Source organism: Grampus griseus (assembly GCF_964374135.1).
Source record: "Grampus griseus genome assembly, chromosome: 16".
NCBI classification, from domain to species: domain Eukaryota; kingdom Metazoa; phylum Chordata; class Mammalia; order Artiodactyla; family Delphinidae; genus Grampus; species Grampus griseus.
In genome coordinates, this window is record NC_139010.1 from 38,796,113 (window position 1) to 38,822,228 (window position 26,116).

A 26,116-nucleotide genomic window follows, 5' to 3' on the forward strand; every position below is an offset into this window, starting at 1 on the left:
CTGCTTTCTCTGTCTTGTCTAAGAAATATTTTCTTACCCTAAGGTGGTGAAGATATTCTGTCTATTTGAGAAGCTTTTAAGTTTATTTCTTTTTTTTTTTTTAACATCTTTATTGGGGTATAATTGCTTTACAATGGTGTGTTAGTTTCTGCTCTATAACAAAGTGAACCAGCTATACATATTTTAAGTTTATTTCTATGATTTATCTCTAATTTTCTTTTTTACCAGATGCACATTACATTTAATATTTAAAAAGTAACTAATTAAAGAAAAACATGTAGGAGTCAGTAGCGTTGAAGTCCAAGGTGTATCTTTATTGTTTCCAGCTAGGTGGCCTTGGGCATTTGCCTCCCCAGGGAACAAAGTGGGCTAAGGAGGTGAGTGCAACAGTGACCCACTGAGGGTCAGTGCAGGTAAGTTTTTTTTTCTTTTTTTAACATCTTTATTGGAGTATAATTGCTTTACAATGCTTTACAAACATTACAATGGTGTGTTAGTTTCTGCTGTATAACAAAGTGAATCAGCTATACGTATACATATATCCCCATATCCCCTCCCTCTTGCGTCTCCCTCCCACCCTCCCTATCCCACCCGTCTAGGTGGTCACAAAGCACCGAGCTGATCTCCCTGTGCTATGTGGCTGCTTCCCACTAGCGATCTATTTTACGTTTGGTAGTGTATATATGTCCATGCCACTCTCACTTCGTCCCAGCTTACCCTTTCCCCTCCCTGTGTCCTCAAGTCCATTCTCTACGTCTGCGTCTTTATTCCTGTCCTGCTCCTAGGATCTTCAGAACCAAGTGTTTTTGAAATCTAATTGGAGAAGCTTACTGCTCCGCAGTGAGGGCACTCCAGAAAGCTGATATATAAGAAAACGTGGAACTCCCCGTACCCAGAGCTGACGAGGGCCAGGGATCCCCCTCCACAGCGCCTCAGTCCTCTCTTCCTGGGCAGTGGGTGTCCACCCCTTTCTGCTAATTCGAGTCTAGGCCAGCTTGGGGCTTCCTGCCGCACCCATGCAAGGCTGGGCTCTGCCTGCTTGTGTGAGGGTGCTATTTGCTCTCTGGGGGGCAGAGGAGGCTTTACAATTCACATACGGTCACACAGGGAGCTGGGGAGGAGCGCAGAGCAGTGACTTCACCTAAGGTGTGGAAATGTCTGCCCCTGCTGGTGTGTTCCTTCAGAACACAGATCTAGGAATGGGAACAGAGGAATAAAGGCAGCCTAGGAAGGGGAGGAGGGGCTGAAACGAAGGGCAACATGGGGCAATGGGCCCCGGTCAGACTGGCACAGGGAGACCCAGGGAACACGGCAGAGTCTGGCGTTTGTGGTGAGTCGGTTCACCCTAGGTTAATCAGTGAGGGCCTATATCGCAACAGCCCAGGGGCAGAGCTTAGATGACTGACTTCTGTTTCAATTAGGATCAATTTATGACAGGGTGGGATGGAGGTGAGGGAGGGGAAACTTATCTGTGAGGAGCTGCAAACAGCAGACACAGGGGCAGTGGGACAGGGCAGTCATGACTCACCCATGGCTAACCTGGTCACTCTGGCAGCAAGGCATTCTGGGAGTAAGAGAAATACTGAGTTCTGGAGAGGAAGGCTTGGCTGTAAAGCTGTGGTCCTGTGTCGGAGCTGACTGGCCCAGGCAGAGTGAGGCAAGCGTGTCCAGTCAAAACTGAGTGTCAGGCACCCCCAGGTTTTGGGTCTGGGAGACGCTGATGGGAGTCTAGCTCCAGAGCACATCGCAGAGGTGGTGTAAGCCCTAATCTCCAACCTGGTAGCCCCAAAATTCCATCACAGCACAGCCCCAGGGCCAGGCCCAGAGCCAGGAGCAGGCTGGCAGGGGAACAAAGGTATCCCAGGCCACCGGGGTATCAGACAGGTCCACTTCAGCCCGATCCCATGAGGGAACTTGGACACCTACTCAGGTGTCCTTGGACACCTACCCCAGAACCTCACACTCAGGCTCAGGGCTCACAGAGCTATTTCAGAATTTATGGGCTGATGGCGAGAGCTGTGGAAATCAACATCCACTCCTCACTACGGGGACAGGGATGCAGTGGCCTGGGGCTACATCACAACCCCATAGAAAGATTTCACTTCCCAGGATCAGGACAGAGAGTGTCGAAGCTCAGCTTCCCCCTTGGGAATTATCTCCAGGACCACAAAGCACTAGGCAGGAAGGGTGGTGGGAGTTGCTGTCGGTAGCTGCAACAGCTTCAGCTCTGGGCTCCCCTCCTCCAGACTCACGCAGGCACACTCACCTTGGTAGCGCTGCCGGAAATCTTACTAAGTTCCATCCCAGATGCCCCTTGCCTGAGCCCTGAAAGGCTCCGGTTGCCCTGGAAGCAGTTTGAGCTTCTCAGCCTGATACCTCCCTGACTCGGCTGCTGACTTTCCCACCATTCCTGCAGTCTGATAGAGACCAGACTGCTTGGATGTTTGCCTTCCTCCCTCTGCCTGGAACGTTCTTCCCTGTTCTGTCTAACTGATAAGCACTGAGTCATCCTCTGAGACCCTGCTCAAGCATCGCCTTCTTTATGAAGACGTACCTGGCCAGCTCCAACCTGGTTGCAGTTAGAATGCTTGGCCGCAGTAACAGACAACGTAAGGTGTTGACCACAAATCTATTCCTCCTTTTGCTTCTTACCAAAGTATGCTGATTTTGTCCAAGTAGTCAACCCTCAGCAAAATGACCCCTTGCTCAAGGAGGAAGTAGAAAGAGGCCAGGCCCAGCATGCTAGCCCTGTCCCCCTGGTGGCAAGAAGCCAACACTGGTGGGCGTGTGCTCGGTTCTGGCCACTGCCCGAGTGCCCCACGGGATGGTGGTCAGGTGTGACGAGCTCTTACAAAGGGGCTCCATCAGGCATTGATTCTGCCGGGCTTGTTTGTCACTGCAGTGTCAGAAACCGAAACAGGGCCCAGTGCCAAGTAGGGGCCAAAAGAGTTGCAAGAAGCTGCTTTCCCTGTTAGATCCTTTTCAGGACTGTTTTCATCGGGTTGGCTGAGCAGGCATCGCTCCTCGGGGGAGTTCACAAGGCCCAGAGTGTCTTCTCAGAATCAGAGACGATGAAGGACTGGTTCAGGCTCCATGGCTATTGGGTCTTCTGTCCTCCCAAAGTCCATGCTCTTGTTTGTTGTTGTTTATTCAAAAATATTCACGGAATGCTGGCTATGTACCAGCCACTGCATGTTCACAAATGAACAAAACCAAGCTCCTGCCCTCAAGGGGCTTTTTGGAAGGAGACACATAAACAGATAATTATCCTCTGACGTCATAAGGGCAGTGATTCTGTGCAATAGAGAGACTTGGTTGCTAACAAGAACATTCTCTCTGGATAGTATAAGCAGAAAAGGAATTTATGAAAGGTCATTTGATAGCTCACAGAATCCAGTACCCAATGAAAACGATGTCTCAATCACGTAGTAGGACAAACTCTGAACTCAGTTGACTAGAGCAGCTTCTGCCCTTCCCCACCAGGCATTGCAATGGAAGAAAATGCATCCAGTTTCAGAGAATGGGAAACCTTGGATCTGAGGATATCGAGGAAGTCCATGAATATATAATGTATCATAGAGAGTTAGAAAATAAAACAACATTTTTCGTTATAGCACCACAAGCAGGGCACACATACTCTCTCATTTTCCTTCTTTGCTGAAATCAAACTGACCAGACCTCCAATTGCAGAAGTATTGTACTTTAGGAAAGGGTCTGTTTTCATCAGAAGTACCCCAATGCTTATTCCAGCAAAAATGATTTGGAGGTAGAGGACACTATCAGTGTCCTGGCCAGGTTCCTTTGCCAGTGGGTGCCCCTTTACCCTACCAGTGGCCACAAGAGTCAGCTAATAACACCTAGCTGGCCCCTTCTCTGGAGAATGCCCTCAGCTAGAGAGGAGCCATCTCACAGGGCGGGCACATGACCCCCCAAGCTGCTCTAGCTGTGACGCTGGGAGGAGAGAGCATCTTTCCAATCTGAGGAGGCCTGCTGCTTCCACCCTGTGGGGATGGGGGGAGATCCACTGGGAGTGACAATGAACTGCACGGTTCTGCTAAACAGATTTCCTTGCTGGGCACATAGTTGGACATCACCACGTTTCCTAGGCCGTCTCCTTGGCTGTAGCTTTCTTGAGGTTCCTGTTTGGACATGTCAAGCCAGTTTTGGGGTGGGTCACAAGGGAATCTTTTGCCCAGAGAACCAGCATTCCAAAGGATTGCAGGGTGGAGGGATCTTCTAAGTCCTTTCTGAAGGGCTTTGGCTGAAAGTGACTCAGTGACTCAGCACTGGAAGAAAGTCCAGGGGGCGACTTGAACAAAAAAAGAAAAAAGAATGATTACCACCCGAGAGCCTCGCCTGAGGCCTGACAGACAGCCCCGAAAGCCAGGAGTAAGGATGAGGCCTGGCCCTGCAGGGGTCCCTTAGACCCTGCTCCAGCCCTACAGACAGCAGCCATGCACATGGGGCAGTTGTGCTGCATGAGTTGTTCAATATTTTAAACTACTTGTTCAGAGTTTAAGAGAATGGCCACCAAAGTCTTTGACATTTGTCCCATTGACAGATGGGGACTGTGTTTCCTTCCCTTGAAGCTGGGCTGGATTGTGATGACTTTGACCAATAGGGCATGACGGAAGTGATCTGTGTGAGGTTTTGTCACAGAAGCAAATGCATCCCTGAGCCGCCGCATAAGGGCTTCCACTACCCTGGGCCCCAACCCTGGTGAGGTCACATGTAGGAGTGTTAGGGGACAGTCCCAGCTGAGCCCAGCCTTCCAGCCGTCTCACCAGCACCCAGCATGTGAGTGAAGAAGCCTCTAGATGATTCCAGCATCTGCCCTAGAGTTCTCTTGACATTTGGGTCTTCCCGACAGAGTCTCCAGACTTGCTGGAGCAGAGACAAGTTATCCGCACTGGGCAACAGGTCTGAATTCCTGACCTACAGAACCCAGGAGCATCATAAAATGATGGTTTTCTACCACTACCTTTGAAAGCAGCAATTGCAGCAGGGTTTCCACCCCTGCAGGTAAAGGTAAGGAATCTGAGGCTCAGACACACACACACACACACACACACACATACACACACACACACACACACACACACACACACACACACACACACACGAAGTGATTAGGTCAAAGTCACAAGAGCCAGTGCAGCGCAGAGCCAGAATCTACCTCTCCTCTGTGTGAGCTCAAAGCCCCACTGATCTGCCTCGCTCTTTGCTCCCAGGTATTTCCTCCCCAAAGCTGCATATTAATCTGACCTGCATGGGGAAAGCCTGGTCCTGCCCTACAGACCCCTGGCAGGAGCTGTGATGAGATGCTTGTCAATGAATTGACGTCCCGCCGATGTGGCGTGACATCTGGACCTGACATGGACATGTATAAACATATTGTCTAGCCCTGAAAACAAACAAATGATTCTCAGGTTTGCACTCTATAAAAGTTTCTAGTTTGCAAACTAGAAAATGTGTGGAGGAGTTGGCCCCAAACCGGGCTTTAAGAGGGACAGTTGAAGGGACTGGGGACATTTAGCTTTGACAGAAGAAGCCTTGGCAGAATATGTGGGCTGTCTTCAGAGATCAGAAATGTTGTTAGTGGGAAAGGATGAGCTTTGTAGCCCTAGATGGCCTAGTCTGGAGAGTGGACTCTATGGGGTAGAATTTGGCTAATCAAAGGGGTCCTACTTTGGTCACCTCTAAAAATCCAAAGACACTTACGTTCCAATGTACAAATCTTTATTGTTCTGAAAAGCACAACACAGGTATCTCAGCTTCTCCTGAAACCAGTTCCTATTGCCACTTGGTGAAGATCAGAGATTCTCCAGGCTTGCATCATGGGAGGAAGGAGCACTAATTTGGTCAAGGACTAGAGAAGCCCAAGCCTCTTAGAACACAGTGTCCTTGTGTCAGGCCATTAATTTTCAGCTTTCTCTGTTGGTAGGATGATGAGAGAATTTTTCTTCTACGTATAGCCTAGTATTTTAAAATGAAGCTGGTGAATGAATGTTGGTGATAGCCCACTTGGTCTGGATATATGTGTTCCTTTCTCAGCTGTCCACAAGCATGTGGTCAGAAACAAACAGGCTCTCACGGCCTTCTCTGGTTGCCTGAAAGAGAGGCATATCAGCTGAGACACTTATTAAAATTCCATATTGTCTGGTCTATTCTCTGCAGATCTCAGATTAGTAGATGGGAGTGGGCTGAGAGCCTAGGGGACTCTGTGATCAGTCAGGCTTGGGAAGCTCCTGGGTAGGGAGAAAGAAATCATCACGAGCCCCTGTCGACCCCTTCATGCTGAGGTATTTGTCAGATCAGGTATATGCTAAGGTTGGGAATGTGCTCACACCTGAAAATGACTTGGGAAGACAGTGGAAGTAGGAGCCCCAGGCTGATCCTTACTTCTGGGTCAGGGAAACTGGCTGGAAAGCACTGGAAGCTGGGAGATAGAGGACTGAAAGCTGTGCTGTGGTTCCCCCAACCCCCATCCCCACCCATGGCCAAGGTTGAGCAAGCAGGACCCAGTGGCTCCACCTTCTTGGCCTTTGCTCTTGCCCTTCTGAGCCTTCAGGGGTCACTGCCCACCAGGTTCAGCAGGGCATTCTTGTAGTCGCTGCTTGTGTCTTCCTGAGGACAGGAGGAACGTGAGAATTAGAAGGGGGGTTGGTTTGTGACATTGGCTTGACTTGGAGTCACCTCCATCAGGAGCAGCTGCTCTTATTACTAGGAGTTGTGCTTCTCTGGGGGAGACCTGGCACATCCCTCTACAGGTTCCTATGCCACAGGCCCCTCACTGTCACCCGTCTTCCTTTGTTTTCCATTTCAGGCTGTTTCTATTGCCACCCCCAATCCCCTACCACCTACCGCCCCATTCTGAAACATCTTAAAGCAGAAGTGTCTTTTTAGCATATTGTAAGCTATGTGTGTCTTGGAAAGTGTAGTGAACAACGGACACTTGTAGAGTAACTAGAGGCTTGACTTAATAGCCAATGAAGACTTAGGGATATATTTCTCATGACTTGACTTCTGTTATTGAAGCCGTCAAGGCCTCATTTGGTATTAATGGCTAGAAGAGCTATTTCTCTTGAAGTCATAGCAGTGTGATAATCACTGTGTTTTCTCAGCTCTAGAACGTTCACTAATTGGAATCAGGTTAGGCAGCCCACTGGAGCTCATATGATTTATGTCCTTACATTTTTGCTGTCAGGACTACCTGTATCTGTATTTGAATGCTACGCCTCGACTCCTACTAAACTATTTACTCTCACTGACTCTTCAGATATCCTTCTGCAAGGATTCGGTGTGTCATTTTCAAAGGGGCAACCGTAACTCAAATGCAAAGCTAACTTTCTGGGTGAAACGTACAGGGGCCTCCACTAGCGACACCGACCTCCTTGCTGATCCCTGTACCTAGCACACAGCAATGAATGCAAGCGTGTGATACCCACTGAGGAGGGACGGACACGTGTGACTCGTGACATTGGTCACAGCACTCAGGTTCCCCAGTAAGGCCTCTGTTTAAAACTGCTGTTAGACATGGGAACTCATGGCTCACCACGATCATGCTGCTGAGGGTCTTGCCGTACATCTCCTTGAACCGACACTTGATGAGATTTAAGTCAATCTCACTCCTCGAAACGATGATTCTTATCAGGGTCCCATCGTGAGTTCCAGCTCCCTGGATAAGACACAGCAGTCAACCATCACTTCTTGCCTTCCTGGTCCATCTCTGTGATAATGGACAAATCTATGTTGGGTTCAGGGGGCTTTCGTAGGGGATGGAGGTACAGGAATGAGCCTCTGCTCTAGCAGTGAAGCACTGAGAGGGATGCGCTGAGGGATGGGCTAAGGGATCCCTTGATCTCTTCTCACTCACTGCTCGTTTGTCTCTTATTAGACGCCAAACGCCCCAGATGGCAGTGTGTGTTTGATTTGCTACATCAGATTCTAGACTGCTCCGGGAATAAGGCCTCTTCCTAGGGTAGCCACATCATGAAATCAGCTTCACTGGCCAATTCACGTGCAGGACCCTCCTACTCACTTTCATCCTTGATCACTCTCATGTCAGAGGGAGCCACGTGACCAAGCGAATCCCATGCCCTCTCTCACTTCCTGGCCAGATGTAGCCAGAGAGCTTGGGGTTCTTGCTTCAGGTGATGTTAGCAACCATCAGTCAGAGAAGGTGGGCTGACTTTAATCTCCAGGAATTATTTTCACTATCTATCTTCCATTGTGGTTCCAGATACCAGAGCCTCCCCTGATAGGAATGTCTTGAACATCTGAGTGGCCAGTGCCGCCTTTTGGACAACAGGCAACCCCAGATGGGCACCCTGGCACACGCAGGGTTGTTGAACTGCTGTGTGTGGCAATCTCCCTCTTAAACATGCCCGTTCAAAGGATGCCTTGACCTCCTGGCAATCCTGACCTGTGCTTTGTCAAGGAGGCCACGTGGGCAATGATGCATAAATAAAATCATGAATAAAAAAGACAATTGCACTGGCTTGGACTCAAATCAACACTTTGCCACCTACTAGCTGTGTGACCTTGACCACAAGCCTTGGTTTCACGCCCTCTGGGAGGGCAGATTACTACATAAGTTTCACAGGATTGTGGTGAGAGTTCAGTACCATGAACACCTGTTGAATGCACCTACTCAAATTCAGCCTTCAGGAGCTGTGGCTTCCCTTCCCTAGCTTGGTTTGCCCTTTGAGAACTAAAACCATTCTGGTCCACAAGAGGCTGGGATGAGAGGAGACCCAAGTGTCGAAGACTTGGGTGGTGGCTCTGAGCTCCTTGGCTTTGCAGTTGTGCCGTGTAGGACTGAAGGTCAGGCACACAGAAGACAGAACAGTTACCTTCATGGCATAGTAGAGGCGCTCTGCAAAGTAGCTGTGGAGGTTCCGGGTGCATTTCACTGGCAAACAGGAAAGTTCTGTTAGCAACCAGAGGTTGTAGGCGACATCGTATACATGTTTATTTATTTATGTCTTGCTTTGGGTCTTAAGGGTTAGTGTTGTGCAAGTCTTGGCCTATTTATCTGTGCTCTGCCTAGTCCTAAAATGAGAGGCTTTGTGTCAGGAGGGGTGGGGCAGGGAAGGAAGCCCAGGGCACTGGGCACAGGTGCAAAGGCCGAGAGTAGGCAGACAAAAGGGCGAGGTGTGAAACGCACTGGGACCCAAAGGGCTGGTCTGGCTCATCAGAGCACAGCTCCACCAAGGGAGTCCCTGGGCTCTTACATTCCAGACACAGCTTCACCAAGAACCTAGCCACACAGCTCCACGGAGGAGCCACCGTTGTGGTGACCACTGGCCTCTGAGTGCCTGCTTTACATGTCACCTCTCAGAGGGCCCCTGCAGATTGAATTCTCCTGTGACAGGTGGGTTTTGGACCCAGAGCGAGAAAGCACCCAGGACATCTGGCCCTATCCTCGCTTTCAGGGATGCTGTTTCAGAGACTTGGTGTCTGGGTGGGGAGGTTGGTGTTTTAATCCAAGGTGGCAGAAAGAGCGAGGGTTTTGAGGGAGGTAGGCATGAGTTTGAACCCTGCTTGATGGTACCAGGTGCCTAGTGACTTGATCTCCCTGCCTTGCACCATCCTCACGTGTAAAGTGAGTGATGAGTCTTCAAGGATAAACAAACAGGAAGTGCCCAGCACACCAGGGCCCGGCATAGCCTTGCTTTTCCCTGCCTGTAGATTTTATTCAGGAGTTGTTTAAATCGGATCCAGGGGCTGCCTTTGGAAGCTGAGACTGGAGCAGGAGGCACGCTTAGATGCTCCGACATAGATTGGATTTATCACAGCAGTCAAAGGCAGCTGGGAGAGTCAGATGCCCCAGTTTACCCCCGTGGACCAGGACATACTGTGCAGCTCGCTTGGTTGCTCGGCACACAATGGGCACAGCCTGGTGTGGAGGTGACCTTGGCTCCATCATGGGAGGGAGGAGGGAAGTCCCTCTGCCCTGGGCCTCAGTTCTTCACTCTGCAATGACTCCGCTCCCTGTCAACTTTGGCTCTGGACCCCAGGATGTGCTCTGCAACCTGTCCTCCTACATGAATCTGACCTCATGCTTCGTGGAAGGTTCTCAGTGTTCCCCTAGTGTCAGACCACCGATCACTCAGTTTGGATTCCAACTACACATCATCATTTCTTCAATCAGCAACTGCGGCAGGGACCAAACCCCTGGCTAAAGTCCAGCTGGGTGACTTCAGGGCTTCAGTCAGAGCCGGGATGTTCCTTGTGCGGCTGCTGTGGGTGAGCACAGGCCCTGGGCCCCGCACAATCCTGCACGTGTGCACACACACACACGCACACACACTCACACGCACAACTCTCGCACACACACTCATGTGCACACTCTCTCGCGCACACACATGTGCACACACACGCGTGCACACACTCGCACACACTCACACTCACACACTCACACAGTTAGACGTGCACATGCATGCACACTCACGCACGCACACACTCACACACACCCACTCGCGCCCGCACACACGCATACAGTCTCACTCGCACACATATGCAAGCACACACACTCATGCAACACGTGCACACACTCACATGCACACACTCACGCGCACACACTCACGCACACGCACATACATGATGACACACTCATACGGCACTGGGCACTGTGTGGGCAGCACAGAGAACAATCTCTGGCACACTGAGGACACGAGGGTCTCCCCTAGTAGCGCCAGTGTCCTGGGTGAAGGGTACATGCTGAGAGTGGCCGCTGGTGTGGAGGTTGGCTTTGAAGGTGAACATAGGGACCCAGCACTTGCTGTTGCACCCTGGGCCCTTCGCCCTTTGGTGCTGCCCCACTTCTGAGCCCCAGGGCCAGCGGACACACGTAAGCCCAAGCGCGGAGCTCCGTCTCTCACCCACTGTGAGCATGGCCTCCTCCAGTGAGCCATGGGTCTCACTCTTGATGCTGTCCTCAATGCTCTTGCTGGCCATTTTCTCATAGTCCTCAAACACTGTGGAGAGACGCCTTCTCTCAGGGGACACGCACATCTCAGCGCGACGCCCCCCCGCATCTCAAATAGGAGACTGCACGTCAGTGCACCACCCCTGACCTCCACTTGGCTGCTGGGGAAAGGGTCCAGGGCTCCTTGGCTCTTTCCCCAGCTCCATGATTTGACAAGGCCACGCACTGGGTATTCAGTGTGAAGGGAGAGGACCTAGAGCCAGGGTGCCTCCCTGTCCCCCAGGACCTCCCTACCTCCCCGGTACCTCTCATCAGGTGTGTGGCACTGCGCGTGCACAGGATGGTGATGAATTTCATCTCATCAGTCCCACAAATCTTCTCACCCGCTGCGTAGAGATCCTGGCATTGGGACACCCACGACAACCAGTGAAGGCGAGCAAGGGGGGTGAAGAACAGCCCCCCATCCACCCTGCCAGGTTGGCATTCTCCTCTGCTCGATCATCTTTTTGACTGGGAGCCTGCTATCCCCGTGGTTAAATTCTCTTCTCGATACCGGGCTGCTCTAGGAACTGTCCCGCCTCCCCTCTGGGGCTTTGCTCTGCCTCTGGGCGCCTTCAAGAGCTCTGCCAGCAGGCAGGCCTATAGAGAGCTCAATGCACACATCTGGGCCTCAGAGGCCCAGCATCCCTGGGTTCATAGGCTGTTCCTGCCCGGGCAGAGCTTCAGTGAACCCCACCCAAATCAATCTCCTTCCTCCCCTCCACCCTCACTTCCCTTTGCAGACACCAGAGGGTAAAGGCCTGCAGCGAGCTGAGCCAGGGCCCAGCCTAGCATCAGAGAAAACCCCCGTGGGCAGAGGGGCTGGGTGAGGCTTTTAGGCTTCAGCACCCCGGAGTCTAGATGGCAGAGGGTGGGGTTCAGGGTGGCCTGCAGGGCAGAGCTGCTGAGGGGTAGCCTTACCTGTGCATCTTGCAGGGCCAGTCCTGGGTCCACGAAGCCACACAAGTCATCTCTGCTGCCCTAGGAACAGAAGAGGCGACTCTGTAAGGCAGGCTGGCTGAGCAGAGCAGCCGGGACAGAGGGGACAGCCAGGTAGGAAGGCAGGCAGTTATTCTCTCCAGGCCTTGGCCTCTCATCCGTAAAGGGAGAGTCATAAGGAATGTCCCGTAAGGAGCTGCGGGACACAGTGAGCAAAAGTGAGCCGCGTGCCTGCCATGGGGCCTGGTAGGAGGGACCTGCTCAGTGACGGGCCCTCTCCTACTTTCTGGAGAGGTGCCGGGGCTCTGCCATGAGGACACTCCGAGCCCGCTGGGATGTACCCAGTGAGCCCAGGCCCCAGTGGCTGTACCACACCCTTGCCCCCCACCCCACCCCAGCAGCTTTGCCCAAGAGCCACTCTCTGAGGGGGGATCGGTGGGGATCCCCCAGACAAGGGGCTCCCAGGAGCCTGGGCTGTGATACCTGCAGGAGGCACACCAGGATCCTCTCCAGGTAGCCGCTGGTGTCTGCTTGGATGTCTTCCTCCAGGCTGGACCAATAGTCTGCAGGGGATCAGGACCATGAGGCTCAGACCTGCTTCCCTCCTCCTCGCCCCATTTCTCACCCTTTTCCTGACTAAAGCCTTCCAGGAGAGATGAGTCCTTGGCACAGGGAGAGTTTGCTCTGTCCAGGTGTCTGAGTGGCAGAGGCTCCCTGCTGGTGGTTGTTCAGACCTAGGAAGCAACATGGGTTGCCAGCCAAGCTCAAAGCACAAAGATGGGCCAGGCCAGAGAGCCAGGGGCTGCTGATTGAGCCTTATTTCATCACGTGGTTCGGCAAATCCAGGAACTTCCGGTGGACTCCCCACCAGGCAGACATTGTGGAGGATGGGCTTTGCCTCGCAGCCCACGAGAGCTGGCTAGGGCTCCACACCCGCCACTGCAACGGGGCCCTGCATGGTCCCCAGGGTCAGCCTGTGCCTGGCCAGGAAGGTGTCAGCCCCGCCCACAGCTGACACAGCCAGCGGCCCGCAGTGCTGCCACACTGTCAAGTGGCAGAGAACTTAATGGGTGCATGCCCTCCCCCGCAGCAGCCCATGCGCTTAGGGAGCTCAGAGACGGATCCCGACTCATATCCAATCTCACTGTCAGGCACGGGATTTGGCACACAGAAGGTGCTCAGCGTCTGTGTGTGGAAAAGCCCAGAAAGAATCCTTTCCAATGTGGCCCAGTACACGGCTTGTCTCTTATTTGCCGCTAGGCTGCCAAAGCTCATGGTCATTCCCAAGCTAGCCTTTAACTCAGGGCCACATCCTCCCTCTTAGCAGGCCCCTTACCCTCCTCATATGCCTTCATTATCTCCTGCAGCTCGTTCTTGGTCCGAGAAGCCAGGATTTCGATGATGACGCCCTCTCTGGTTCCTAAGCCCTGTGGATAAAAACCTCTGCCTGCTGGAGAGCTCTGTCCACACCCTCCTGCTCTGTCCGCACTCTCTTTTGTCAAGAGGCAAAAGGAAGAGTCCTAGGACGAACCAGTTAGCGCTCTGCTGGGGGGCCTCTGCTGGAGGATGTTACTGGGGGAGATCACGTGCATTTGTCTCCAGTGGTGGATACTTGTGGGCAAGTGATGTGATGGGAGAGCTGTGTCTCAGCTCAGCCCTCTATAGCTGGGTGGTCCCAAACAGGTCACTCCACCTCCCTGAGCCTGAGGGTCCTCATCAGGACACAGGGATAATAAGCCACCCCCATCCCGAAGGTGGAGATAATAGATGTAAAATGCCTGGCATGTCCACACAGTAAGTGCCCTTTCAATTTTTCTTTTTTTTCCTGCACTGTGCAGCATGTGGGATCTTAGTTCCCCAACCAGGGATCAAACCCATGCCCCCTGAATTGGGAGCATGGAGTCTTAACCACTGGACCACCAAGGAAGTCCCTTTTCAATTTTTTCTTTTTTTTTTTGGAGTAAGTACCCTTTCTTTCTTTCTTTTTTAAATTAAATTAAATTAAATTAATTTTTTTTATACAGCAGGTTGGTATTAGTTATAAGTGCCCTTTTTTTTTTTTTTTTTTTTTGCGGTATGCGGGCCTCTCACTGTTGTGGCCTCTCCCGTTGCAGAGCACAGGCTCCGGACGTGCAGGCTCAGCGGCCATGGCTCACGGGCCCAGCCGCTCTGCGGCATGTGAGATCTTCCTGGACCAGGGCACGAACTCGTGTCCCTTGCATCGGCAGGCGGACTCTCAGCCACTGCGCCACCAGGGAAGCCCTATAAGTGCCCTCAATGGAGATGATTATTATTACTTGGTCCTGACTCCTTCTTAATCATCTTCGAATGCAAAAGGAGCAGTGGGAAGTAACGGGAAATTGGGGGACCAGGCACGAGACAGCAGAGGCTGGCTCCTAATTCCTGCACACCTGGTCTAGCAATGTCCTAAGAAGGACGAATTTTGGCTCCATCAAGGCAAGATGATAGCGGAGGCCAGTCTGTGTTTGGTGGCAGTCTGAGTGATAGGGACAGAGTAAAGGGACAAAGAAGGTGATTAAATAGTTAATCCCACTAGGGCATTGTCAGTAGAGAAAAAAAGTATGGGAAACCCCTGTAAGTTAATGATCACTCAAGAAACCAGGTTTGCTTAGCCACAAAACCAAGCAGGCTTGCTTAGCAACAAAACCGTGCAACAGAAGCTTGGCCCCCAAACAATAAAACAATGGTGGAACGAGACCCACATCCTGCCCAGTGAACTCAGTAAGTTAATGATTCCTAGAACATGCTCCTCTGTGCACACTAAAAACAAAAATATAAGGAAAAGGTGACATTATACTGAAACCTGAGATGATTTACCATATTTTAGTATACGTCACATCCTTTTTGCTCATTTCCATTGCACCACGACAGTCCCGGTTTGACCATGAAACAAGAAACAAGGGACAAGAAAACTCCCCTGCCCGACATGGAGGAGGGAACTGATGATAGAAGCGTGAAGTCTACTCAAGAACGAGGAAGAAGGTGGTCTTCTCCCCCTCCCCACTCTTCCTTTCAGTAGGGCTTCCCTGGTGGCGCAGTGGGTTAAGAGTCTGCCTGCCAGTGCAGGGGACGTGGGTTCGAGCCCTGGTCCGGGAAGATCCCACACGCTGCGGAGCAACTAAGCCCGTGAGCCACACCTACTGAGCCTGCGTGCCACAACTAATGAAGCCCACGTGCCTGGAGCCCGTGCTCCGCAGCAAGAGAAGCCACCGCAATGAGAAGCCCGTGCACCACAACGAAGAGTAGCCCCCGCTCGCCACAACTAGAGAAAGCCCATGTGCAGCAACGAAGACCCAATGCAGCCAAAAATAAATAAAAACGAAAAACCAAAACACAAACAAAAAACAAACAAAAAAACCTGTAGCCCACTAAGTTCTTGGGGTGGCACCCTCTTGCCCACCTACTTGTAAGCCCCACAAGCGTCCTATTCTAATAAATCACTTCTTATCTATCACTTTGCCACTCACTGAATTCTTTCTGTGCTGAGATGGAAGAACCTACGCTCTACCAAGTCCCGAAACATGTTGTATGATTTCACGAGCAGCAGGCTGCAAGCTCGCTGGGCTCGTTCCAAACAGTGGCTCAAGCGGGGAGCTCAGAGCTCCCTGTGCCAGGCTTTCTGGGGAAGGCAGTCCCGGGCATCGTTCCCCCACCCAGTCCTTGTAAGTGTTCCTGCCCCCCCCCCACTTGCTTGGTTACCTTCATGGCGTCGTACAGCTCCTTGGCTTCGTATCTGTATGGAGGGTACATGAGGGCTATGATGAGCCTCTCGAACTCGGCGCTCAGCTCCGACTTCAGCGTCTCGATGAGATCCTAAGGCAGGAGCAGGGAAGGGTGGTGCTCTGTGCGCTGTGTCCCCTGGAGTGCAGGCAGCGGGTGCTGGCTGGGCCCAGGGGCTCTGGCTGGATTTCCACGTGGGCTCTGCCACACGCTGGTGCTGGCTGGGGCTTCTTGGGCCAGGAACTCAGCCTCTCTAAGCATCCTTACCCTCTTCTGTGAAATAGAGACCTTGGTGCTCCTGCTTCATACCATTGCTTAGGCGATTGGTGGAGAGATGTCGAAATCCCTCTCAGCGCAGCGCCGGGCACACCATGAGCCCGAAGTACAAGTCTGTCATTAAGCTCATCAAGTCCCTGTCACTTAGCCCATAGACACTCAATGAACGAGTGAAATGAATTAAGGAATCTAGCTCACGTGTGTCTCCTTCTAAGGGCACTTATATTCGCAAGAAACCACAAGGCCACACCCAGCTGATCTCCCCTCACAGCACAGCGAAGGACCAAGGGCCTTGTCAGACCTGGATTTAAATCCCAACCTTGCTGCTTATAGGCTCTGGCATCCTGGGCAACATCCTCCACCTCTCAGAACATGAGTTTCTTCTGACGTCGAATGCAGAGAATAACGCATCGTTGTGAAGGTTAAGAGAGAGAAATTAGTTTTTAGGAGAGCACATTGGGTTCTCCCATGGAGTGTCTGGGCTTCATCATTCATCTTCCTGGGTCAAGTGTCCACATTACCGGTGTGTGCTAATGGAGGCTTCCGGCCACCACGGCTCTGTGTGCATTTATTCCTGTGTTTAGCTAGGATGCCGATGCCTCGTTCTGTCCTGGGGGCGGCGGGAGGAGGGACAAAGGGTCCAGGCGGCGTGCTCCCTGCCCTTGGATTTCGCCTGTGGCAGGAGGGAAGGGGCACGGGAAGAGCAGCTCCAACACGAGGAGACAGTCCTGCGGCACAGCACAGAGCAGAGCCCGGCCTGCATCTCTGGCGTGTGGGAAAGAGAAGGGCCTTCCAGTCTTGGGGAATAGGACAAGGAAAGCATAGAGGCAGGGAAACAGCTCAGGGATGGGGCCGTGGAGCAATTGTAAAGGAGCAAGTGAGAGAGAAGGTGGGAAAGGAGGTTGGGGCCAGACATCAGAAGGCTGGACCAAGCAGGGCTGTGGGGAGCCATCAGTAAGTTTTCAGAGTTAAATCTGATTTTCAGAGAAACAATGCATCATGTTTTTAGCGTATGTCCCAAATGCCCCATGTTGCCAGTGGGCTGGGCTCTAGACCAGCTGGACCTCATCCAGCAAGGCCCTGCCTGCAAGGCTGTCTCTGGCAGCAGTGGTCCCTACTGCCCCCCGACCACAAGTGCCCCCCTTTACCTTGCCAAACTGAGCCATGAAGGACTTGGCGATCTGCTGCCTCTGTGCGTTGCTTCTCTGTGTGAGCACATCGATGATGGCCTGCTCGTTGGTCCCTGCAGGGGGCACAGTATGAGCACCCTCATTGCCCCTGGGGGACTGATGAGGGCTGGGGAGGAGGGAAGGCAGCTGCTTGGTGGCCAACCAGTGGGGACGCACCACCTGGAAACTCCCAAACCTGATGATTTTCGTGGTGTAGACAAGACAGAAAATCCATCTGTCCCCCCCGTCCACACAAGGTTGGGGTGCAGCCAGGCCCAGCCTCACAGCGATAGAATCTGAGGCCCCTCTGGTTATCTGATCTGCTCTGGACATCAGCTGGAAACTCCGGAGCTCAGGCAGTGGGACCTCCTGCCCTGACCTCCCTTGTGCTGGTGGCCATGGGGGAGGATGGGGACAGAGGGTCCAGAAAACTGGATCTGAGTCCTGGCCCAGCAGCTGGGTGAGTAGAAGCCTCACCTCCCCAAGCGTCCACATTTTTCTTTGGGAAGTGGAGATAATAATAAAGATTCCACAGGGAGCAGAAGACGGAACATGATTTCTCAGCTTGTCTGGGAACGGCAGTTTTTGTTAATGCCCCAATTCACCAGTCAGAGCCGGTTAGAGGGTAAATCCTGCCTGCGTGACAGCACGAGGGCTGTCTGGGCCAGGTTATCCAAACCCCAGCGGGCCTCCGGCCAGCCCTTTCCTGCTCACAGGAAAGCAGGCGCTGGAGACAGGACGGTCAGCTCTGCACAGCTCCCAACATAGTCCCATCCGAAATTCAGTGACACGCAGGGTTCAGAGCTCTCGGGGCCGTTTTATGAGGGAGAAAGCGCAGACTGAATGGGGGGAGGTCTCTTGCACAAGGACTCGCAGGAACACACAGCAGATGGCCTCCCCCTCCCCACCCCCATTACTCACAACTGCCCTCCCCCCTCTCCAGTCTTGGGAGTCTGTGTAGACCTGTTCTGGAGAAGGTGGGCCCTGTGTGATTCTCTGGGTGCCAGAGGATTATGGGGAGACGCTCATTCCCAGGGCTGTGAGCAGAGGGGTCTTGAGCAGAGTGGGCAGAGCCCCAGAGAGTCACGGGCTTCTGGGTCAAGGCCACTCACCGATCCCCTTCATAGCTTTGTAGAGGGTCTCTGCGTCGGAGTCTGGGTTGAAGTGGTGACTGCTCTTCACCGAGACACCCTTCTGTTCAATCTGCAAGAGAAGCCACGCCTGCTCAAAGCAGGAATGTGGGGAAGGCAGCGTCCCTTGCAGCCAGCCCAGCAGGGTGAGCACCAGCTCGACCCCTGCAGACCAGCGGCTGAGCCTCCATCCGTCCTGGCCCTGCCCATCCATCCAGGGTGAGGGGAGGCCCAGGAGAGGCCGCAGCTTTTGGACATGCTAGTTTCCATCAGGTCGTGCTGAGGAAGGGGCACCTTTGTCCACTTTGCACTAGGTTGCCATATGGTCCTCTCAGGTCAGGGCTGCAGAAGACCCACGTGCCTATTAGCCCCTCGGCCAAGGGGAGGCCTGTCCTGCCAGCTCGGCCCTCAGGCTGGAAGGAGGGGCCTCCTGAGGAGGACTGGGTCGGCGCCACCCGGCCACCCTAAGAGGTGTAATCCCAGCTCTCAGCCCCAGTGCCAGCCCTGGGGAGTTGGGGCTGGAAGGCTCAGACGGTGTAGGGAAAGACCTCAAAGGTGGATGGCACTGTGGCCACTGCCAGAGCCTCTGTGCTGACTGTGGGGCAGCAAGAAGAGGCTCTAGAGACTGGACTCCAGCCTTCGGTGTTGGGAGCCTCATCTGTCTCCTGAGACTCCCACGGCCAGCTTCCCCGTGGGGACCACACCCCCACCCGCTCCTACACACCCAGCAGCCCCGTGCCACGTCTCCTCTGTAGCTCTGGGTCCTTAGGTCCTCAGTTGGACATTTGTTTTCTCCTTACTTGCACTTCCTGGGTTTTTGTGACGATCAATGGACTTTAAGGAAAAAAATAAAAACAACCAAAAAATTTGGAGAGATAGAGTTGGGGTAGGGGGCCTGGCCTGAGAAAAGATCAGCAGGGGTTTGGGGGGCCGCTGAAGAGGGAGAATCCTTCAGAGTCCAGTGATGGTTTTATTGCGGTGACAGGGCACAACAATGGAATCTCCTAGGAGATCTGTGAGGCCAGATGACCCAGGGGCTATTCACTCAGAGGCGTTAGCTGTGTAGGGAAGTGTACCCCCAGAGACAGTGGCCTGACTGTGAGGGATTGCTGGTTCCCCTTGGGGCTCTGTGGGACTGCCTTGTCTCCTGTGCAGAATGGCTGCAGAACGGCCCCTTGTTTTAACAGGCTGGCGCCAGCCAGAGCCACAAAACCTCTCCCATCCCCGCCCCATCCTGGGGCGTGGGCTCTGAATCAGGCTGCATCTCTCCCAGGCAGTGCCATCTGAGGGCAGGCAGCAGGAAGGGACAACCCTGCTCAAAGCTACAAGGACCGCGATCAAGCAAGGAAAGGCTTAGTGGAGCTGAACACGCTGCCTCCCTACTCCTTCTATCCACCCCTCATCCACTCATCTACTCTTCCACCTACCCACCTACCAATCCACTCATCCATGCATCCATCCAGCCATCCAGTCAGCCAGCCAGCCATCCACCTATCCAATCACCACATCCATCATTTTTTCCTCCCTTTCTTCCTTCCTTCCTGGCCCTGGTCAGATCCTGAAAATACAGAGCAGCTTCCCATCCATGGTATATCTGTAAGGATATTTCTTTTGAGTAAAAAGTCTTTCCATATCCTTTGCTTGAATTTCAAATATCTGGTGACAGATTTTCCTACTTTATTTCTTAGCACCATGTTTCACAGAAGAAATGACGAGAAGTAATCCCCTGTGCAAACTTCATCCAGAGAGCCTTTGTGGTCCCAGATGCTGCCAGCTGCATGCACGCATCTATTGCATCCCTTTTTTGTGGAGTCATGGGCAGCTGTGACTACTGTTAGTGATTTGAGCACCTCCTACGTGCCAGGCCTTGTGTGTCAGAGGCTTTAGGTGCTTTAGATGCAATGCTCTTCTTGCTGTCTCGGCCAGTCACACTAGGGAGCTACGAATGCCCCATTTTACAGCCTGGGCTTCGAGCGCCTGGTTACGCAAGGTGCGCAAGGTTACGCACCTAGTAAATGGTGGTGCAGGATTTAACCCACAGCCTGACTCAGAAACTAAGCTCTGTCTGCCGCCCCCGTGCTCTCAATGACTCAACCTTTCCCAGACATGGAGTTTTCCCGGTACCCTTCGCTGAAGGAAACCTTGCCCACAGGAATGCAGGTCGTTTGTGAGCATGGGGTCATGTCAGATCTCAGTGCTAAGCTCTGGAGGCTACTCAGGAGGGGCTCTCCCCCATCCCTTACCCCAGGCTGGCACTCAGGGGGCTGTGCAGCAGTGACTGACCAGGCCACGTGTGCCAGTCACCATGGAGTGGCCTACTCAGCGGGTCTGGGGTTGGGCTCCAGTGGCAATGTTTGTAACTAACGCCCTGGGGGTTGTGATTTCATTGCATTGGGGAGCCCCAGCCTTACCTCCCACGCTAAGGTGTTAGGGGGAAAAAAGACAAATCAGACCCCTCCCTGGTGGGTGGTTCTATCTACCCACTCCCCACCCCATGCTGGAGGAGGGGTCTGCCTAGGCCCTTGCCGGGTCTTGCACAGGGCAGGCTAGTCCACACAGGAACATTTTCACTGAAAAGGTGACTCAGCCTGGCTTGTGACTCTGTTACGTGTCTGTGAAGGTCTCAGGGGAGCTGCCACACCTTTACCTTCCCCCATCACAGGGCTGCCCCGGAGAACTTGGGAGGCAGAACTTCATCTCCACAAGAGAGGCACAGACGGGCCCCCCTCAAGCTGATCTTTCACGCCCCTTGGCTGCCCTTGGCTTGTGGGTGGCCGAACCCCATAGAGTTTGAGCTCTGGCGTCAGGTTGCTCAGAGTCTAACCCAGACTCCAACACTTCGTAGTGTGGCAACCTTGGGCACCGTCTTAGTCTCCTTGTGGCTCCGTTTCTTCATCTGTGGGTAAGGATATTGGCATCTATATTGTACTGCAGAGGTGTACAGGCTCAAGTGAGATATTGACAGAGGAAGGTCCAGGGCACAGTAGGTGCTCAAGAAATGTCACTGTTATCCTGCCAGGTTGTCATCCAGCCTCCCTGCAAGGAGGCTTCTGCCTGCCTGTCTGGGTGGGCCCCAAGGATGGGCCTTTGCCCCGGCCCACTGGGAGCAAGGCCCAAAGTCAGGCCACCTTGGGCAGCAGCTGACTTTGGAAAGTGCCCAGCACTGGACTCTCCCTGCCATGTCTGCCTCCTCAAAGCCTCGTTCCCCATCAGCCAGGATGAAGCTGGAGGCCTCCCTGGCCCTTGCCCTCTCCTGGCTGTTTCGCTGGGGCCAGATGGCTGCCACACCTTGCCCCTGCTCTCCTCTCTGTCCCACCTGTCCAGGCCCAGCATGTCTGAATCTGGGTTGTGATGTTTGTGACAAAGAGATTTCCTGAATTAGGATAAGCCCGGGTCACCCACTAAGACTCACAGAGAGCCTGGGGGCAGGGACAGAGAGAGACCCCAGTTCACACTAGACCCCCACCTGCTAGCTGTGGGACTGTGCAAGTTACTAGATATGGCTGAGGCTTGGTTACCTCATCTGTGAAGTGGAAATAGCAGCCCTGATATCCCAGGGCTGCCTGGGGATGAAATGAAGGGAGGTGTGCGGAGCACACAGCGCTGTCTGCCCGGGAGACATCACCTGCTCCTCATCTTCGTCCCCCTTTTGTGTTTTCAACTCCTTAGCATGAGACAGCGTCGGACTCAAACCCAGATGAAACACTCCTGAGAATCTGTTCATTCACTGGACATGGGAGACTTGGGGGCAGGATGTGTTGTCCCCTTAACTCAGCCATCTGTCACTCTGTAAATTTCACTCATGGATTTCAAATGTGGAAGGCCCCTGTGGCCCAGGTCGTCCTCCCATCCCCTGAGGAGAAGACGTTGATGAGTCCTCTAACATCAGCCTATTCAATCAGGTGACTCTCCAGCTCAAGGTCCTTCAATGGCTCCGCACTGCTCTCAAGGTGGAGCCCAAGCTCCTTAGCCTGCCACGCACAGCTCTGCAGCACCCGGCCCTGCCTGCTTTTTTAGGTGCGTTTCCCCCGACCCTCTACCCTCCCATCCAGGACCCTCAGGCTTACTTCTCTTTAAAGCCAAGCTTCCCAGTCTTCTGAACCTTTGCACATACTGTTCCCTCTTTAAGGAAACATCTGCCTGATTCTCCCTAAACACACGCATGTGCATACACCGCGCGCACACACACACACACACACACACACACACGCACGCACATGCACACACATGGACATATGACTCAACAATGACTGCCCCTTGTTTCCAGCAGCCTGACCCTTCCCTTTGGGCTCCCCCAGCTCCTCAGCTTCCCCAGGTGCATTTCAAGGTTTCTTTATCTGCCCATCTCCCCTGTCCCCATCCTGGCCACCATGAATGCCTCTGGGACCGGGGCAGTATCTCCTTGTCTTCCTCCCCAGGGGGCAGCCCAGTCCTGTGCCTGCCCTGGCAGGAAACAGAGGGTTGCCCGAGCTGACCTCTCTCTAGGCCAACACCACGAGGGAACCCTCCACCTCCGCTCGCTCTGCACTTACCCAGGCTTTCCACCAGGCCATCTGGTTTACCTCAGCGTGCCTTTCGTCAGGGAGATGAAGATGTACCGGTCAGGCCTCCCTCCACTCTGAGACTCTGCACACTTGGCCCTGCCGCACTCAGAAGAGCAGGCGGCTTGGGGGTGGGTGTGGTGGCACCAGCATGCAGGCCCCAGGCCCCACCCCGTACCACACCTGCACACACCCCGCGCTGCCCCCGGGCTCTGGGCTCCTCCTGTGGCTCTCAGGCCCCACCCTGGCACCGGCCCAAATGCCCTGTGGAAACACACCGCTCGCCGCCAAATGTCTGAGCTGTGGCTGTTACACAGACTGGGAATGCTGAGCTCCAACCTGTGAAAACCCCACTTAGCAAACACGGGTCTTCATTCGGTCTTTGCTAGACCTGATCTATAAAAAGGAGTCTGTTTATTGCACGGCTTCTCCCCAGTGAACAATGTAATGGGGAGCTCCGCAAAGGACATAAAATAATAGCAGCCTCCGCTGGTTGGGGTGTCTCTATGCCTAGATCCCTCTTTAATCACTCTGTGCACTCTATCCTCTTTAATCTTTGCCACAAAAGTTAAATGGAAACTCCAAGGTTTAGATAATTGGCATAAGTCACACTTCTGGTGGGAAAAAGCCACGTGATCCACCAGGCCTCCTGGACTTGCCCGCTCTGCCACGGGCCCTGCAGGACACGCTGGCTGCCAAGGGAGACAGGAACCTTTTGGAAAGAGGTTAATTCTTTCCTTTCTGGAGTTTGCCCTCCTTGGGGCTTCTGCCTAGAACATTCCTTAGCACCACTCTCCCCATGCCACCCCTTAACCTGCCCTTCAGGGGTTAACCTGCCCTTGTCTCAGCGACTACCCGGTAACCCCTCCATCCTGGGGTTACTTCCTCAGGGCTTCCAGAACCCCCATTGCTCCTAGGGCCCCAGAGAAAAACAGTCCTATGCTGGTGTGACTTGCATTCAGTGAAACCTCTCAGGGTGTTGATGAAAAATTAATTGGTTGATCTAAGAAAGCAATGGAAAATTTTATTCGAGCCAAATTTGAGGATTATAACCAGGGAAGAGCATCTCAGAAGGCTCTGAGAACTGTTCCACCTGTTAGAAGTCAAGACACAGCTATATAAGTCTTTTGAGACAGAGGGCTGTACATTAAATGACGTGTTATTAATAGTTTACGCAATCCAGATCTAAGCGCCATGTGACCCCTTACAAGATCAAGAAGGAATGTTATCTTTTAAGGAATTGTCCGGCCTGTGCTAGGAGAATGTTGCTCTTTATGACCGAGCACGTGTTTCTGCCCACGGGAGGTCTGGTGCCGGATGCACAGTGCGGGAGAGGGGAGGCCAAAGGGCAGAGAAAATTGTTTATGTTTAAATTTTTCTTGTCTTGCCATAAAATACGAATTTTATTTCATAAGGGTAGTAGGTAAGAACTGTCCCCTCTGGATTCCCGACCCTGGTTCCAGTGCTCCTTTCTCTACACAGTCCCCAGGCTGTTCCTTCTGGAAGTGAGGGCTGGGCGGGTGGGGAGGGAGCTGTGCCCGCATGTGGAGGGGAGGGGAGGCAGCTGGGGCGGGGTGCGCAGCCGCTGCCCAGGGCTGCCGTGGGAACTGGACGGTCATCACACAGAGCTGTGGGAAGCCACCATAAGAGGAAGACTGCAGCCTGCTTCAGGTCACACGGACTGAGACAGGGCCTGCTTGGGGCCCCAAACTCCCCACCCTCCTTGGGAGCCCTTGGGGCCAGAACCAAGGCGTCCTCACTGGTGAGTCTTTCTCGGGACTTCAGCTGCTCACGGGGGCTGTGCCCACGTCATGCCATGAGGATCAGGGTCTGGGGAGTGGGTATCCTCCAGGGGGTCTGTCCAAAGTCAGTTATGAGGATGACCCTAGCTAGGTCACTGCAGTGTGGTGGCCCTGGGCCGAGCCCAGAGAGAAACTCTGGACTGTGAGACCAAGACAGGCCACAGAGCTCGGTGCAGAGAGAATGTCAGACAGGATCCTGCCCTCTGAGGGTCCACAGTGCACAGCGACCCAGTGAGGTCGCAGGAGAAATCCTGCCCTCGGTGACCTGCTCCCTCCAGCACTTGTGCCCTCTTCTCAGGCCCCGCCCTGACCAGCTCCTGCAGGCGGGACCTCACCTTCGTTTTGAAACTCTGGGCTTAGCTTCTAGGATGGCCAGCACTCCTGGCCATTCTTTTTCATCTCTTTTCTGCAACCAAACTGTCCCCTAGGACTCCTCTCTGGGCTTCCATTCTTCCCCCTTTTTGTTGGTGGTTCTGAGGCTAGGCTGCCCTTTGGGCTCACCTGGGTACCTCCTACCCCAGAGACGAGAGCCCCAAGGTCTGCACCTGCTCTTTTGGGGTGCCCTTGGCTCAACGTCCCCATCCCAGAATCACCCGCTGACATCATGTCACTATGGGTCTCTGACGTCCTGCGTCATCCCCACGTCCATTCTGGAACCTCTCACCCACCCACTTGTGTCCATAGCCTGCCCTTGTGCCTACTTCCTCCTCCTGAATGGCCTTTCCTCACTCCTGGCTGGGCGTGGGCATCTCGCCGGCCCCGAAGAGTGATCCTCTTCCCCCACGTTACCTGGCTGGGATAGCCATGTGATGTCACAGAGTCAGGCAGGAAGAAGGTGCCCGAAACCATGGGGCTTGCTCAGCCCTGCTGAGTGAACACTGGCCTGGCGTCAGGCAGGGCTGGGTCTGGCTAGCCACACCCTGGGGTGACTGAGCACTCTGTGTGGGGTCCTCATGGGTGAAATCTTTGTGGTCTGCCCTTCCCACCGCTCAGACGGGGACTGAGGACCACACACAACAATGAGGCTGGCAGAAGCTGGCCTGGGAGGTGCTCAGTACCTAGCCAGGCCAAGCTAGAGTTCTCGTGAGGAATGTTAGGCTCTTCTGATCGGGGAGGGGCTCTCAAGATCTCCAGCCTCACATTTCACTCATGGCACAAAGAGCAATGGCGCTGCTGTGTTCCCAGCGCTCAGCTGAGAGCGGGCCGTGCTGAGCTGCAACCCTGGCCCGGGGGAGCAAAGCCTGTCCACAAAGCCCTGTAAGCTGCAGGTGAGTGGCAGAGAGGAAGGCAGAGGATGCTGTCGGAACAGACAGCAGGGCAGGGGGTTGAGTCTCATCTGGATCCCCGTGCTGGGAGGCTGCTCTGAGGAAGCGATGTTTCTCTGGGCCCTGAGGAATGGTTGCAGTTAGCCCAGGAACAGGGCTGCAGGTGGGGTAGCAGACAGGCAAAATGGAGGTAAGGGATGCCCATGGTGGGGTGCTCGTGTCCAGGTCAGGTGTGTGTGCCTGGGGCTAACTACCTATTAGAACGAGGGAGGGACACGTGG

At 53.6% G+C, this 26,116-nt stretch overlaps 1 protein-coding gene across 3 annotated transcripts; it reads right to left on the reverse strand.

Annotated features, from left to right (window-relative positions):
• Positions 1-6,567: 6,567 nt before the first annotated feature.
• LOC309835008 (annexin A8) lies at positions 6,568-22,780 on the reverse strand (the record flags this gene model as incomplete). Of its 3 annotated transcripts, XM_082674261.1 has the most annotated exons (12): positions 6,568-6,627; positions 7,556-7,678; positions 8,856-8,914; positions 10,887-10,982; positions 11,239-11,332; positions 11,894-11,953; positions 12,395-12,474; positions 13,248-13,338; positions 15,632-15,745; positions 17,077-17,171; positions 18,210-18,300; positions 22,760-22,780. In XM_082674261.1, the coding sequence occupies 12 exons, from the start codon at positions 22,778-22,780 to the stop codon at positions 6,568-6,570; spliced, it is 984 nt and encodes a 327-aa protein (XP_082530387.1). The 3 variants fall into 3 exon arrangements, with proteins under 3 accessions (XP_082530387.1, XP_082530389.1, XP_082530388.1); XM_082674263.1 differs by lacking the exons at positions 17,077-17,171; positions 18,210-18,300; XM_082674262.1 differs by lacking the exons at positions 12,395-12,474; positions 13,248-13,338.
• Between the last annotated feature and the right edge of the window lie 3,336 nt (positions 22,781-26,116).